Genomic DNA, 16,306 nt, shown 5'->3' on the forward strand with positions numbered 1-16,306 from the left:
CTACAAACTTGCTCTTCTACTTGTCACCCCCACATCACTTCCCTAGATGGGAACAGCTCCAGGAACTAGGAGAAGGAGAATCTAAGGGCAGGAAGGACATGGGAGGTCATAAATTGACCTCATTGCAATCCAACATCCAAGACTCAGAGGCACAACCCAAGTGGTAGAAACCAAAAGGTCTTTTATTGACTTGTTAACATGTTTCCTGTGAGGTTGCTTGGGTTCAAGAGTTGTAGACAGTCATAGAGCTGATCTCGTCAGCCAGGACCATCATGTCGGACAGCAGGGACTCTAGCAGCCCATAGACCTAGAAGAATGGAACAGACACCACACACAAAAATTTGTTATACCGCAGGTACCTACATGTCGTCTGGCTACAAGAAAGTAAACAGAGGGCTGATGTGGTGGTGAGTACCTGTGATCCCAGGTACATAGGAGCCCATGAGTAGGAAAAATGCAAGACCTTTCCTGAAAAATAACTAAAGCAAAAAAGGGATGGAGGTTGGGTATTGGTGGCTCACACCTGTAATCCTGGCTACTCAAGAGGCTGAAATCTGAGGATTGAAGCTAGCCCAGGAGCAGGAAAGTCTGTGAGACTCTTTTTGTTCTGTTCTGTTTGTTTGTTTATGTGGGACCAAGGAATTGAACTCAGGGGTTCATGCATTCCAGGCAAGCACTGTACCTCTACGCTACGTTCCCAGTCCCACGTGAGTCTCTGATTTCACCCAGAAGTAGAGTGCTAGCCTTGAGCACAAAGAAACTCAGGGACAGTGCCCAGGTCCCAAGTTCAAGCCCCAGGACCAGAAAAAAAGGAAAGAAAAGAAAGCCTTTGTAAGTGTGATGCCCTTATTTCAAAATCTCAAGCACCACAAAAGGAGAAAGAAAAAAAAACAAAAACAAAAAAACAAAAAACAGGAGATGAGGGAACCAAAGTTGTACTTGTGTTTTTGTAAATAGTTATATTTTTCAGACCTGGGTGAGACTGGGCTCAGTCCCAATTCTACTCTTGGCTTACCAGCCATCTGCCCTTCCTGTAAGATCATAGATCCATACACTGGAAGGTCTCCAAGACAGAGCCCTCCAATGGGGTTAGACCACACAAGCCTGAGCAAATTGATTCAGAGTATCCTACAGCCAAGGAACAGCTTATACTCTGAGCCCTTTATTTACTCTCTAGACCCCATCAAGCATCAGAAAGTTTGGTGATGTCACCAGCAGCAAATGGAACTTCTGATCAAGCAAAATCTGGAGTGTTACCATATGCACCATGATATAATCCAGCTCCCCAACTGCCCACATCCAAGAGAGACAAATCCTCACCATTAGATACTCTGACACATCGAGTGTGGCTTTGTAAACCTCCCTTCTCCCTCTCCCAAAGCCACAGTATCAGAAGATAAAAACAAAAACCCTGTGTGAATCTCTAAGGACTGGTGCTTAAGAACAGAGCATGACGAAGTCTTTCCAGCCAGGCACCGGTGGCTTGCACCTATAACCTTAGCTACTCAGGAGGCTGAGATCTGAAGATCTATGAGACTCTTATCTCTAATCACAGAGAAAGTCTGAAGTGATGCTGTGGCTCAAGTAGTAAGACGCTAGCCTTGAGCAAAAAGGAACTCAAGGAAAGTGCCCCAGAACCAGTCAAAAAAAAAAAAAAAGAAGAAGAAGTCTTTCAGTGGATGCAAATTGGCTATCCTTTAAAGCCATTGGTCCCTTCTGATGCTCCCACTGAAATGCTCACAGTTGAGACATGGCGGGATCTCCAAGGATTGGTTCCATGCTTACAAAGAGATTCTAACTGGTTAGGAAGTAAGGCTCTTATCTTTCGCCCCTTTTTCACATGCCTACTTGCTCTTCTGCTTTCCACAGTTGAGTTGAAGCAGCACAAAGCCTTTCCCAGTGCCAGGCCTTTGGACTTCCTAGTCTCAAAATAAACTTCTTGCTTTTTAAATCACCCCATCTGTGGCATTTTGTTACAGCGACAGAAAGCTAAGACAACTCAATGTGTTCTTCTCCCAAGAAACACATCCCCAGAGTGAACATCACAAGGAGAGGTGGAAACAGCAGAAAGGAAAGGACTTCTTCCTCTCTATTCCCTGAGATTCTGTTTTCCGCACGGCAGCCAGAGTACTTCTTAAGAACTTAAGTAGACCCATGTCACTCCTCCATGCCAAATCTACGTGATTTTTCAGCTCACAGAGAAAACCTCACATGGCCACCCACATGCCTTGTCTGCAGCTGCTCTTTCTTCCCACTAAGTGAGCTTCCTTTCTCCTCTGTATATTGCTCCCCCAGCCTCAGGCTCTCTCCCTGGCCACCCTCCATCTCTCCTCAAGTTTCTGAATGATGGTCCACTGACGAAACAGGGCACACACTGGTGGGATAAGTGGAATGAATGGGGCAAGGGTTCACCTCTGTGTACAGCCGTCGGATGTACTTCTCCATGACCTGGGGATCCGTTGGCTCCTGGGAAGATGTGGTCGTGTCCATTGCTGCAGGATCTTCTGAGGCAAGCCTGTCTCGACTTGAAGTTTTGATTACTTTCTTTTCGTCTTTGGCCTTCTGCTTCTTACTATTGAGCCGGTCCTGCTTGGAGAGATGGACAGACACAGCCTTCAGTGGTTCCAGGGCAGTTTCTCTCCCCAGTAGCTCTCTGGGAGAGCTGGCCTTTGAGCTGCCTACCTTTCCCAGCCCAACCCAGGGCTAGGAACCCAACCATGTCCCAGCATGCCTCTTTCCCTGGTGTCTTGAGTCCTTTTTTGTCATCTTTCTCTCTGACTCCCAATTGCTTCTTTTCTTGGGCTGCTCCTTTTCGTTCTTCTTTCCCAACTTTCACGGTTGGTGTTTTGGCTTCTGAAGTAGGAGATAATTTTCGACCTAAAGAAGATAAGTGGAAGACACATGTAGTAGGCTCCTGTGACTTTATGACAAGGCTGAGACAACATGGGATAATAAAAGGGAATGGCCTTAACCTGGCACTGGCTCAACACCTGCAAATCTACCTACTCAGGAGGCTGAGATCTGAGGATTTGCAGTTCAAAGACCCAGTATGGGCACACACAGGTGCATGTGTGTGTGCATGCACACACACACACATACACACACACACACACAAGGGCAATGGTTTTGAACCCTGTTCTCAGCAGACTCGGGAGAATTCCCACACATTGAGAGCAGAGGAGAGTCTTCAGCACCACAATGCTTACCTCAAGAACCCCATTTAAGCATCTGGATCAAGAGACCTAGGTTGTTGACCCAGTTCCACATATAGTCTCTGGGACTCTACTTTTGCAAGACAAGGAACTTCTCTACAATGGTCACAGAGGCAGCTTCTAGGTCTCAAATTCTGATAGAATGGTGACAAGGACCCACTCCATGGACTCAACCTGGCAGTGTCCACCACAGGAGGACAAATGGCAAAGGTACCAGAGGCATCAGGGCAGAGAGCTGGGGAAAATCACACGGAAATGTGCCCGAAGGATGACTGACCTGTCTCTTCTGGAACCTCCACATAGATGGTCTCCTTCTCAGGCAGGCCTAGCACAACCCTTAGCCATAGAGAATGGCCCACCATGCTGTCAATCATATCACGCCACAGTTGCAAACTAGAGAGCAAGACACATTGAAAAAGGCCATCATTCTTCATTTGTCCCTGAACATGCAGACACTCAGGTGTCTCAAAGACCCCAGTGCCAAGAACTCCCAGATTGCTATGAGGTCACCAAGTAGCCAGCACCCTCCCTAGCACCGTGTTAAGTGCTCAGATGGGAGTCTGGCTGCCCTGAAGCAATAACCAAGAAAAGATGGTCTAGGATGAGGGTTCGGAGGCCTGCATAAACTCAGTTCTACTTCAGCAGTCTAAACTCCAGCTTGGAGCCATGGCTCCAGTGCCACTGGAAGGCGTGAGCCTTGCATGAGCTTTCCTGCATGAGGCTCCAGGGAGGGGCCATGTTTGATGGGTTCCCACACCTATCCAAGCAAGTGCTAAATAGACAATGTTGACAAGAGAGACGCAACACATTTACTGAACCTGCCACTTGGTGTTCTTTACCTTCTCTTTTTGTCCTCATTCTTCATCTCAGTGAGAAGAGAAAGGGGGAAACATCCCTGCTTTGACTGTTGCCTTGAGGTTACAGCCAAATGGTGGGGGGGAGGGGAGAGGAGAAGAAGCAGATTCCAGAGTATGGCAAATTGAGCTCAAGTGGAGCTCAGCCCCTTGAGTCTTGGACTGCTAGTCCAGGATCTCTGCCCAGATACAACTCAACTGGGGTGCGGGGGGGGGCACCTACCACAGCTGGTGCAGGAGGTTGGACTGCAATGGCATCTGATCTTGGCACAGCTCCAGTGCTGCCTTGTTGAGCTGGGCTAGGGCACTTTCTCTCTGGTGCTCCTCAGGGAGTGTCATCACTGCCTAGTTAACAGTCATGGGCATCATGGATCACTAACTGTTCTACCCCAGGGCTCCAAGGGACCTCAGTGTCCTCCAGTGTCTGGCATAGTGACAAGGGGACAGGTAAATGAAGCAGAAACCAAGAGGCTGGGGTACACTCTGTGGTGGCCTGGGAGCTCCCCACCTATCAACCCCCTTCTCCAAGGTTTTCCAGAATCACGGAGGGAATCCTTCCTACAACCTATGAGCAAATTGGCCCCAAAGATCGTTTTCTTTGTTCTCTTAGAAGATTTGATCTCTTTATCCTTTGGTCAAAGGGAGCTTCTGGCTGGGCCCTTCCCTGTGGGTTCAGGGCCAGTTCACCACATCTTGCTGTTCAGTGCTACTTTCCACCAACCCCTTCTGAGTCTTGGAAGCATCTTTCTGGGAACTGGAAGCGTGTTTCAAGTGATAGAGCACCAGCCATGAGCTAAGAGCGCGAGACTCCAAGATCAAGCCCCAGTAATGGTACAAAAAAAAAAAAAAAAAGAAAAAGTTGGAGAAGGGGAAGAGGAAGAAGAAAATGAAGAGGAAGAAGAGGTAGGAGGAGGAGAGGAAGGAAGAAGGGAAAAGGAAAAAGAGGAGGAGGAGGAAAAGCAGCAGAAGGAGGGAGAAGAGGGGGAGGAGGGGGAGAAGGAAAAGGAGGGGGAGTACCTTTCTGAAGTCCACCAGACTGAGGTTCCACTCAGGCAGGGGCAGGCTGTCTGACTCCCAAGGGTTCCTGGTGTCCTCCAGTTCTGGGCTCTCCTCCACCAGGACCTCCTCTATGATGCTCCTCCGTTGAGAGAACCTGAGGTCTCCTCCATGCCTCTGGGGCAGGGAAGAATCCCGGGAGTCCCTGTAGCCATCACGCTCCTGCTGAGATGGCTCCATGAGAAGGCTCCTAATGTGGGCCAGGTGCTCAGCTGGGCTCTTCTTTCCCTTATAGGCTGTTGGAGCTGTGGTGCCACGGGCCTTGGGGCTCAGGTGCTCATCCTGGTTTAGCCGGAGGTCTTGGGCTTTGAAGGGCAGGATTATATACTCATGCCACAACTGGTGCAAATTTTGTATCACTTGATGCTTGTAATACAACTGCAGCAGAGGTTAAGAGGCAACAAGTAAGGGAGAGGCTGGCCAGGCACCCTGGGCCCATGCCAGTCAGCTGGGGTTTCTCCCACTGCCTTGAGTAGGAGGCAGAAAGGAAGCCAATGGCCAGAGGGACTCACCCATTTCCCCTTCAACCTAAGCATATCCCATTTAAAACTGGGCCTCCAGAAAAGATGGGTTGGAGTGGAGGAGTTATGACATTTTGTCTATTCCCATTCAGTATCAGCTTGCTAAACAGCAACTTGGGCACAATAATGGCTGCTGTTAATGTGGACAGAAACAGAAAGGATGTGTCACTGGACTGCTCTGAAGAGAAAGTAAGTTACTCATAAAAGTCCTGGCACATGGGGCTGGGAAGGTAGCTCAGTGGTAGAGCGCTTGCCTTGCATGCCTGAGGCCCTGGGTTTGATTCCTCAGCACCACATAAGCAAAAAGAAAAAGGCCGGAAGTGGCGCTGTGGCTCAAGTGGTAGAGCGCTAGCCTTGAGCTGAAGAGCTGAGGGACAGTGCCCAGGCCCAGAGTTCAGGCCCCACGACTGGACCCAAAAAAAAAAAAAAAAAGTCCTGGCACATAGGATGGTCTGCTACTACAGTCACCGAGAACAACATGGAGTGCCTGGCCTGTACCTGGGGATGCTTGTGCTGAAATAATTGCTCCTCTGTGAGACAGGCATCCACGGGGGATGGTGTGCGCTCTGGGGACAAGACCCCCCTCAGAATCTCCTCCAGCATACTCTTTGCAACGGTGACTGCCTCTTGGGCATTCAGCTCGTTCTGGAGAAGGGAAAGTGATACCAGATGGCAGCCCAATCTCTCAGCTCCCATGTAGTCCCTTCCAGATGAGGCTTTCCTGTCCTCATCTGTCTGTCTGTCTCTGTCTGTCTCTCTCTCTGTCTCTGTCTGTCTGTCTGTCTCTCTCCCCCCCCTCTCTCTATATATATATTACTTATCCACACACAGCTATTCTAAGACTCAAAAAACCTCTGGGTCTGTCAAAATATCCTAGTTCCCTAAAAGAGGAATGAGAAGATGGAGACACCAGTCTGATGGGACAGTGTTCGTGCACTGGGTTTGCATTTCCCCTAGATGAGGAAGACAGGGCAGGGGCCAGGGAACACACTTGGGCACCATGCAGTCGGGATCCCAGAAACCCAGTAGAAGAACATTTTTTTATGCATCTCTCCGTTAGTCAGCAAGTAGAGCAAACCTGACATGTCACCACTTTGCCCACTGAAATAGGTAGCTGGGTCTGCAGGGCCACAGGGACCACAAAAGCACAGCTTTCCATAGAATCTCAAGAACCACAGCAAGAAATGACCACACCAAGACTAATTGGGGGATGTGGGCAGTAGATTCCCAGGTCCCACCTCACACTCAGTCCAGGGCATTGGCTTACCAAGTGGGCTGGGGAAATATGCTATTGGAAATCGTATCTGGTTTGAAAACCTTGTCAGTCAAATACTGTTCCACTTGTACAGTATCAGATAACAGTGAACAAACCAAGGGCACCATAAAGGAGTCACATGATCCGATTGGACTCTGTAAGTACTTCCACAGACTCTGCACCCTGGGGCTCTGAGGCTCATTTCTTTCTAACTTAATGGGCATTAAACACAGTGGGCTGGCATGCTGTCCTGCACTAGCCCCGCCCCACCTGCCTACATCACAAAGCCCGGAGAGGTGTTTGTTGAGTAATAGTAGTCACCTGTTGGTGAAATATTCACCGTGTGTGTGTGTGTGTGTGTGTGTGTGTGTGTGTGCATGTGCGTGTGCACGCATGTACACACTTGGGCTAGAAGAAATAAGATCCCCACCGGCAGGCAGTTCCAGAAAGAACACCAGGATAGCATATCTTGTGTCCTCAGCGAATTAGGTTCTGGGTCCCTTACCTCCAGCGACAACCTCTCCTCCCTAAAAATGTCCTGGGCCAGGGAGACTGCGAGAAGGTTGACCTGCAGGATAGAACCTCCCAGAAGGGTAGGGTGGGTTCCAAACTCCCAGGATTCCCTAAAGACCCCAGCATTCACTGACTTGAAGAAGAAGGTAAACTTTTTCATTTCTCCAGGCAAAATTACACCTGTGAGGGACAAAAGGCAGAGGTTTTCAATCGGTAGGAGCTAGCTGAGCCCTGCAAAGTTCACTGAGCCCCAGAGTTAGTTCACTAAGTTTCATTATGGCCTAGGTCTGGTGACCAGCCATCCTAGTTTACCTAGTTTGGAATGTGTGACTTTGAATGCCAACAAGGGTGGTTGGTCAGTCTAGGCCCTGGGTCTGTGCACATAGAACATTTCTACAATCTGGTCGGGGAGTGGGGGGAGGGAAGGGGGGAGGTTCTTCACCTGTGTTCTCAAGAGTTTATCATTCTCCCAATACATAGAACACATATTTCAGAAGAAATGTGGGGGGAGGGTCAGGACCAGGAGATAAAGGGCTTAAAACTTGCAAGAGCTGTCGTTAATTAGCAGATCTCATCTCCCAGACACAGAAAGACAAAAAAAACAGGAGCTGGATCAAGAAGAGGGCAGCTTGCAGTACCTTCCCGGTTGTTGAAGTAAAATCTCTGCATCCTATTTCTCTTCAGGTCTTGGAAACAGTCCATCTGTGGCTGTCGTCGCCAGTCGTACCAAATGGCCACAGTGCCATTGTTGACCACGGTCAGTTCTGAAGATGTTTTCTCCCCTTCAAGATTTTCGAAAGTCAAGCGAACAGCAATTCCAACATTCCTCTGGGAAAGGGCAGGTATGAGAACCATCTAGGCTGGAGGTCCTGCCCTAAGGTAAACCAACTCATCCTAGTTTGCCTGGGACTTCTTTGGGTTTTGTACTAGAAGTCTCCAGGTCCTGGCCACCTTCCAAGTGCTTTAGAACTTCAATAGTGTGTGCCTCTGAGGTTACCATCAATAGTGAGAAATATATGTTATACATACACAATAAACATTTCTTTTTCTTTCTTTTTTTCTTAACAAGTCCTAGGTCTTGAACTCAGGGTCTGGGTACTGTTCCTTAGCTTTATTGCTCAAGGCTGGTGCTCTACCACTTGAGTCACAGCTTCACTTCAGGCTTTGTGGTCATTAATTGGAGATGAGAGACTCCAGACTTTCCTGCCTGGGCTGGCTTTGAACCTTAATCCTCAGAGTTCAGCTTCCTGAGTAGTTAGGATTACAGGTGTGAGCCACCAGTTCCCAGACCCAATGAACATTTCTGCTTCTCAGCATCTGCAGAATATACTTCAGCATCATCCTAAGACCCTAACTGCATGCAAGAGTTTGCTAGTTGCCTTCTTGTGGGGAGGAGGAATCCTAGATATGAAGTAGCTTGTGACATTCTCTTTGCAATCTTATGATTTTATTCTTGCTCAAGTCAGTGTTGCTTGTTACCATTTTCAGACACGCTCAATGTGTGACCAGATAAAAACACAAATAGGAGATCATGCAGACTCCTTATGACTGCTACACCTCTTGGAGCTGCTCATGTGAGCTTGGAGCTGCAAGTAAGTGAGGTTGTTTACCTTGCCCTTTGGGTTACTGTTTCTGATCCAGACAGCAGGCTTCCCACAGAACATCAGAGAAGGGCCAAGAATAGGCATGGGGCCTGAATCAGGGTAACAGCTAAGTAAATCTCTGTAAGAAAAAAACAATAACTTAACTTCCCCATGGGCTGCATCATCTAGGCCACATGGAACCCATGGAAACTGTCATGATGGTTTAGAGCCATCACCAGCTCTGTCCAGCAGTGGTGTGTGACCCACCTGCTCCCGCTCAGCTTCTCCCCATCTATTCCTTGAGATGAGACCTCTGAGCTGTTAGGAACACAGCAGGAGTCACGGGAGAGTCCATTTAACTCATAAAACAACATGTGGAGGAAGCCCATTAGATACTGGTTGTTGGAAAAAGGCAGACAGTGATAGGAAAGCTAGCATGGTGCTGGAATGAGCTAGCACTAGAGGCTGGGATGGAACCCAGGCATTCAGGGAGGGAAGCCTGCCCAGGCTACACCCTCTAGGAGCTCTCTCTGGAGCACAGGCTCCACTCACATAGTATCTTCCGAGGAGGAGCTTTCTGCGTTCCTTTCAAACACTGAGTAATCGTCCACTGTTTGGGATGAGAAGGACTGCCCTTGGCCTACGACTTCCAGGCCATCAATATCCTCGGAGGGACAGGGATAGCAAAGATTAGTTGACTAGAAGCTGAAGATTTCCCACCCCAGGCATGAGAAGAGTGTTACTAACCTGCTGGCTGAAATCCAGCTCAGCCATGAGGTCCTTTAGCTCCTTGCGTCGGTAGATCAGAAACAGACTCCGGTCCCAGGTGTAGCGGTACCAAGCATCCTTCTTATCTAGTAATCCTAAAGTGGGAAGGGATCAGAAGACCCTCAGCACAGGCTGCTATTCCACCCCTCCGCACCTACTATCCAGGAGCCCTGAAAACAGCCTTCCTAATAGAGTTTCTGAGAATGATGATGAATCTAGCCTTTTCCCTGGGGCAGCTGGCTGCTCCTCATAACTCCTCAGCAGCTCCACACTGGACTCTTGGAAAATTACCTCCCAAACAGCCAAATCTTTGCAGTACCATCAAAATAACAATAGCAGCTGCCTACTGGTGGTTGATTAACAATAGATCAGAATATTTTAATACATAGCATGTCTCTTTTAACCCCCACTCATAACCCTGAGTAGTCCTCACCTGGGGAACTAAAGACCAGAAAGATCAAATATCTCACTGGAATTCAGAAAGTCACCTTAGCCAGGACCTGAGCCCAGATAAACTGGTGGGCTCTAAAGCCAAAATACAATGCCAACCATGAATACCAGTTCAAATTCTCTAGATACCAGGTTGAAATAGAAGAGGTGAGAGTCATTTTAATATTTGTCTAAGTCAGTACATCAAAATTATCATCTCACATGAATCAGTATAAAATGGATTGATAGACTATATCATACATATGATATATATAGATAGCTGCATCTATCTAACTATATGAGGCTTGAACTCAGAGCATGGGTGCTGTCCCTGGGCTTCTAGTGCTCAAGGCTAGCGCTCTACCACTTGAGCCACAGTGCCATTTCTGGCTTTTCTGAATAGTTTTATTTGATGATAGTCTTACAGATTTTCTTGCCCAGGCTGGCTTTGAACTTTGATCTTCAGATCTCAACCTCCTGATCCTCAGATCTCAGCCTCCTGAGTAGCTAGTATTACAGGTATAAGCCACCAGCACCCAGAAAGATATCTATCTATGTATCTATGTATCTATCTCTATCCAAATAGATATCTATATATAGATATATCTACTTTTTTGGTGCTTGAAATCAGAGCCTGGATACTATCCCTGAGCTTTTCCACAGGCTTATATTCTATCACTTCAGTCCCAACTCCACTTCTGCCTTTATGCAAGTAAGGAGATAAAAGTCTCGTGGAAGCTAGGCACTGGTGGCTCATGCCTGTAACCCTAGCTACTCAGGAGGCTGAGATCTGAGGATCATGGTTTAAAGCCAGCCCAGGCAGGAAAGGTTGTTCATCTCCAATTAACAACCAGAAAAAAGTGGATCTGTAGCTCAAAGTAGTAGAGCACTACTAGTCTTGAGCAAAAAGAGCTCAGCGACAGAGCTCTGGCTCTGAGTTCAAGCCCCATGACCAACAAAAGAAAAGTCTCATGGACTTTCTTGCCTAGACTGGCTTTGAAGCATGAGCCTCCAATCTCAGCTTCCTGAGTACCTTGTACTACAGGCATGAGCCACCAGCACCAGTCTAAACTTTAAAAAAAAACAAACAAAAAACACTAGTCTTTGAAGTCTCAGGTTTATACTAACTGGCCACTGGTCACACTACAGATATCAACGCTCAGAATTCCTCAATGGCCCAGTCTCCTACCCTGCCTTTCCTACCACTTCTGTTGCTGCTTTACAGAAGCCGGGACTGGACCTCTGGAAGGTCATTCACCCAAGGCCTCAACAAATCTGGCTTGGGTCCCAAGTTTGTCTCCCAGCAGAGCTATGCTACCACACAGATGTGCATCCTGCACAGGGCACAAGAAGCTAGTGGGCTGAAAGCCCCGTTCCTCACCTATCTCCATCTGGATGGAGCAGGGCTTCCTGATGTGAGTGATGGGCTCCACGAGGCCATACTGTGTCTTTGTCTTGGTCATGATTACACCTGTCATCTCATCGCCCAAGCATTCCAGTGGGCTCCAGAACCCAGCAGCGGTCTTGCAGCACTGGCAAGGAAGGACAAAGCAGTAGGTCATCTTAACACCTTGGCTAGAGGCTGGGAGGGGTCTGGGAAGACAAGAGTACCACTGACCACAGACACTTCCTTTGAGGAGCCATTCCCACCCTGGTGGTAGAAGCGAAGCACCCACTTACCCCCGTGTTCAGGATACCCCACTACAGCTTTTCCAGCCCCCAAACATGTCCATAACAGAACTGAGTGGAGGGTTTAACAATGTCTTTTTGCAATGGATAGATTCCCCAACTAGGCAACCTGAGGCAAGCCACCCTGCGCCAGGGCACCCATGCCAGGGCACTTAGGGGTCGAGTCCTCACTTTCTCATTATATTGCATTGGAAGTACTCTGCTAATGAGTTCCCGCTCCTCCTGGATCCGTCTGTAGGTCTCCCCACTATGCATCAGCAGATCATTCACAGGCTTGTTCAGATGCTCTAGAACAATGAGAGATAAAAATGCAGCTGTAAAGCTGGTACCAGTGACTCACTCCCATAATCCTAACTACTCAGGAGGCTGAGACCTGAGGATCAAGGCTCAAATCCAGACTAGGCAGAAAAGTCTGTTGAGACTCTTATCTCCAATTAATCACAGAAAACGCTGGAAGTGGTATTGTGGCTCAAGTGGTTGAGTGCTAGCCTTGAGCAAAAGGTACCCAGAGGCAGCATCCAGGCCTGGAGTTTAAGCCCCAGGACTGGCCAAAAAAAAAAAAAAGCAAGCCAAATGAGGTACAATGCTCTGATTTCATGCCCTAATATCAGCATTAAGAAGAAAAAGGGGAAAAAATGCAGCTAGCAGCCTACTCCCAGGCCTGATTTGGGACCTACTTAGCCTTGAGAGGAAGAAGCTCTTGGAAGTGATCAGCACAAATGTGGTCAGCTTGATCCCAGGCTCTGGGCAGGTAGAGGAAAGAAAAAGCATACAGTAGAATCCCCAAGCCAGATGGAGGCCAGGCAGGGGCCCGGTCTGTGCTGCTCACCGCTGAGGGCTTCCTGCTGCTTCTTCCACAGGGTGACATGCCTCTGCCAGTTTTTCAGAGAGTTGTGTTGAGGAGGTGGGGCCCAGGGAGGTCTCTTCTCTTCCTTTGGGGCCTTTGGTTCTGGCTCTTCTTTAGCTGAGATGACAGTCTTCTGATAGGGCTCTATGTGTATCATCTCAGCCAGCTGAAAAGTACAACACGGGCATACAAAGTGGGGCGAGGGGGAAGCTCTGACCTGGGGCCCAGCAGAGATTTCCTGAAACTCAGACCTCTGCTGCTGTTCTACTCTGCTGAGAATCCCTCTTCTTCAAGACTGTAAGGAGACAAGTGACAGAAATTTAATGGCAGAACCTGGGGTGGGGGGGGCTTGAAAGTGGTTGTCAGCTCCTTCTCCACCGGAAAGGGAACTTTCTTTTAAGACTATGGCTCTGTCCCACACAACTCCTGAACTGCACCTTTCTCCAGGTGCCCAACAAATGTGAAGGATTTGAGAGAGAGAAGTGCTGCATGATGGGAAGGTGGTCCCACGGTCTGTGAGACACCACCACTCTCCACCATGCTGAGGACAGCAGCCCCGTCTCTAGAGAAGGAACAATGACATCAGCACAGTGCAGCCAAAAGAACCGAGGAAGGATCTAGGCCTGGAGTCCTGATACCTTTCTGGGTTTGGCCTTCTCAGTTCTAGGTTCCACGAGGCTAGCTCTACATCCCTATAGGAAATCTTGTGGCTTACAATGAAAGCAAATCGCTTCGTGGGAGTTGGTGTCACTTGTCATCTTCATCTCAGACTTCAGGCCCAGAGACTGGAGTCTCTGTAGCTCACACCTGCTTTGGTCCTGCAGGTGGCACATTAAAATGGTGACTTCTCTAGGCCAGGCCTTTCTGAACAAACCTACCTTGATGTTCCCTCGAGCAAGTGCAATTCTCTTGAAATCCTGGAGACTCCCCAAGATATGATGAGGTAGGATCTGGTCACCATCATCTAATTTGTCACCTAGACCTGAAAGGAAAAGAGGGATTAAAGATGGGCTGTGGATAGCAGATATAAACTACCCAGGGGGTGACTTGCTCAGAGATTAGGCTTTTCTTCAAAGCCTAGTGGTGCCAGAGCCAAAACAAGCCATACCAGAATAATCCAGGGGCTTGGCGGTCATGTCCGGATTAGTAGAATGTGCTACCAAGTGGGAAACCTTCTTCCTCAAATCCTTGGGTTTGAGCTTACGGATGATAAACTTCTGGGTAATAGCAGGCTTGTCTTCTGGCCTAATAAGTTGAGGTATGTGTTGCTGAAGAGAAACAACAGAGCATGTCATCTGGGATGAGGAGAAAGAGCACCACCCAGCCCTTCTGCCTCAGTCTCTCAGGGTGAGATTTCCCCAAGGCTTACGCTTCCCCAGCTCCAACCAGATGTCCCAGAGAAGAAATATCAATGTAGGGTCATATGCATATATATATACAAATACAAGTAAATGGACTAAAGTATGGCATACTCATGGTAGGATCCCAGTGGTGTAACTCCTCTGAACACTAGCTAGTTTGACAAAATGGACGTCAGGAAGCTAAGCCATGTTTTGTCAGTGGTAGGAGGGTCAAAGGGAAGAAGGCAGAAGAATGGAGAGAGGAAGGGCAGAACACAGTCACTGTACATGCTGGAAGATGCAGCCAAGTAACTTGAGAATATAGCTTGGGTTGGCAGGGATGGGGAAAGATGGAAGAGGTGACACTGATCAAGATGCTTTGTACCTCTAAATTTATTTGTTGAATTGAAACGTCTTCGTGCAACTACTTAATAATACTAGCCAGGTGTTGGTGGCTTGCGCCTGTAATCCTAGCTACTCAGGAGGCTGAGATCAAAGCCAGCCTGGGCAGGAAAGTCCATGAGACTCTAATCTCCAGTTAATTGCCAGAAAAAAAAAAATGGAAGTAGCACTGTGGATCAAGTGGTAGAGCACTTGCCTTGAACTGAAGAGCTGAGGGACAGCACCCAGGCCCAGAGTTCAAGCCCCACGCATGACAAAAAAATAAATAATAATAAAGAAATGCCTATGTAACAGATAAGAAACACTGGAACCACCTGGAGAAGAAAAAAATCACAGCTAATTACTTCCACAGAGTTCAGGTTTAAAAATAAAAAAGGCAGGGGGTAAACAGCCTTATCCATGTCTTTGCCTTGGATGTATACACTCATCTCCTACCTGGGAAATGAACCTGATGGCACATGCCTCTCTGATATCTCATTTGCTCCTGTCCTCTGTGGTTCTACAAAATCTCAGGAAAAAAAAAAAAAAAAACAGCACAGGCATTCCTTTGGATGCTAAAGTGAAAACTTGTGGTCAATGGCTTCTTTTCCATGGAATCAGACACTCCTTCTGAGCAGGGAACCAGTGGAAACACAGTGAGCACGGCTGATATTCCAGCCTACACAGGCTGGCAGGGAAAGGGGTCCACAGTGAGGGAACCCTGAATTTCTTTTCTTTTTTTTCCAGGGCTGAGAATCGAACTCAGGGCCTTGCGGGCGCCAGGCGGGCGCCCTTCCGCTGGGCTAAACCCCCAGCCCCGGGAACCCTGAATTTCATTCACCCTTACCTTCTCCAAGTCTTCCTTCTTAATACCTAAAGCAAGAATATCATCTCCTTGTAGGACATTGCTAACAGGCTCCGGCTCTTCCTGAATGGGGGGTGTTGGCTGTTCAGGGGCCTTTGCCCGCTTCCTGTCTGAAGAGCAGAAAAATTAAGCCACATTCAGATATATATATATATATATATATATATATATATATATATATATATATATATATATATATATATAAAATCAAAACTGTCAGTCTAGGACTGAAGCTGCAGCACAGAGGTAGAGCACTTGCCTAGCAATGTATAAGACAGTTAAGTCCTGGACTCAATCCCTACCACCATGAGAAAAGCAAAGAAATAGCGGAATGTAGTAGCAAATATAATCCCAGATATCAGGAGGCTAAAGGATGGTAAGTTCAACCACCCTGGATTACATAGGGAGATTTCATCTCAAACAATAAACAAATCCATATTAGACTGCAGGGTGACCAGGCCAGCCAGCTGGACAGCAGAGGTTGCTATGATGGTATGGGAGGCACTTTAGTGGGGTGATGGGAATCTGTCTTTAGGGCCCCCCTGCCCACTCCCTCTTGGACTTCAACAGAGTCTGAGATTTCTGCATGAAACTTGAGATCAAAAGATGCTATCTTGCTGGATGCCAGTGGCTCCTACCTATAATCTTAGTTACTCAGGATAAGTTCTGAGGATCCCAGTTCGAAGCCAGCCTGGGCAGGAAAGTCCTGTGACCTCTTATCTCCAACTGACCACCAAAAAAGCTGGAAGTAGAGCTGAGGCTCAAGTGGTAGAATGATAGCCTTGCAAGAAAAAGCTGAGGGACAATGCACAGGCTTTGAGTTCAAACCCCAGGAATGACATACACGTACACACAAAAGATGCTGTTTCCAGCTAGATCCTGGTGATTTACATCTGTAAACTACTTGGAAAATGGCAATTGGGAGAATAACAGTTCAAGGTCTGCCTGGGCAGAAAAGTTAAGGGACTGGACATGGTGGCATGCACTTGTGAT

General features: G+C 47.8%; 1 protein-coding gene across 1 annotated transcript in view; it reads right to left on the minus strand.

Moving 5' to 3' along the window:
* Nucleotides 1-213: 213 nt before the first annotated feature.
* Mycbpap (MYCBP associated protein) overlaps nucleotides 214-16,306 on the minus strand; it is a 30,579-nt gene continuing 14,486 nt past the window's right edge. Inside the window, exons 3-21 of the mRNA XM_013036737.1 lie at nucleotides 15,296-15,423; nucleotides 13,836-13,995; nucleotides 13,606-13,709; nucleotides 12,710-12,893; nucleotides 12,019-12,167; nucleotides 11,573-11,714; nucleotides 9,742-9,857; nucleotides 9,547-9,659; nucleotides 9,262-9,312; nucleotides 9,022-9,133; nucleotides 8,050-8,239; nucleotides 7,404-7,591; nucleotides 6,142-6,288; nucleotides 5,084-5,500; nucleotides 4,290-4,411; nucleotides 3,490-3,605; nucleotides 2,732-2,877; nucleotides 2,413-2,586; nucleotides 214-307 (exon numbers count right to left, since the gene is read on the minus strand). Of these exons, the coding sequence (XP_012892191.1) occupies nucleotides 224-307; nucleotides 2,413-2,586; nucleotides 2,732-2,877; nucleotides 3,490-3,605; nucleotides 4,290-4,411; nucleotides 5,084-5,500; nucleotides 6,142-6,288; nucleotides 7,404-7,591; nucleotides 8,050-8,239; nucleotides 9,022-9,133; nucleotides 9,262-9,312; nucleotides 9,547-9,659; nucleotides 9,742-9,857; nucleotides 11,573-11,714; nucleotides 12,019-12,167; nucleotides 12,710-12,893; nucleotides 13,606-13,709; nucleotides 13,836-13,995; nucleotides 15,296-15,423 (2,843 nt within the window). The 3' untranslated portion in view covers nucleotides 214-223. The remainder of the gene's footprint in view (nucleotides 308-2,412; nucleotides 2,587-2,731; nucleotides 2,878-3,489; nucleotides 3,606-4,289; nucleotides 4,412-5,083; nucleotides 5,501-6,141; nucleotides 6,289-7,403; nucleotides 7,592-8,049; nucleotides 8,240-9,021; nucleotides 9,134-9,261; nucleotides 9,313-9,546; nucleotides 9,660-9,741; nucleotides 9,858-11,572; nucleotides 11,715-12,018; nucleotides 12,168-12,709; nucleotides 12,894-13,605; nucleotides 13,710-13,835; nucleotides 13,996-15,295; nucleotides 15,424-16,306) is intronic.

The sequence above is a fragment of the Dipodomys ordii genome, unplaced genomic scaffold (genome assembly GCF_000151885.1).
Source record: "Dipodomys ordii isolate 6190 unplaced genomic scaffold, Dord_2.0 Scaffold7, whole genome shotgun sequence".
In the NCBI taxonomy this organism is placed as follows: Eukaryota; Metazoa; Chordata; class Mammalia; order Rodentia; family Heteromyidae; genus Dipodomys; species Dipodomys ordii.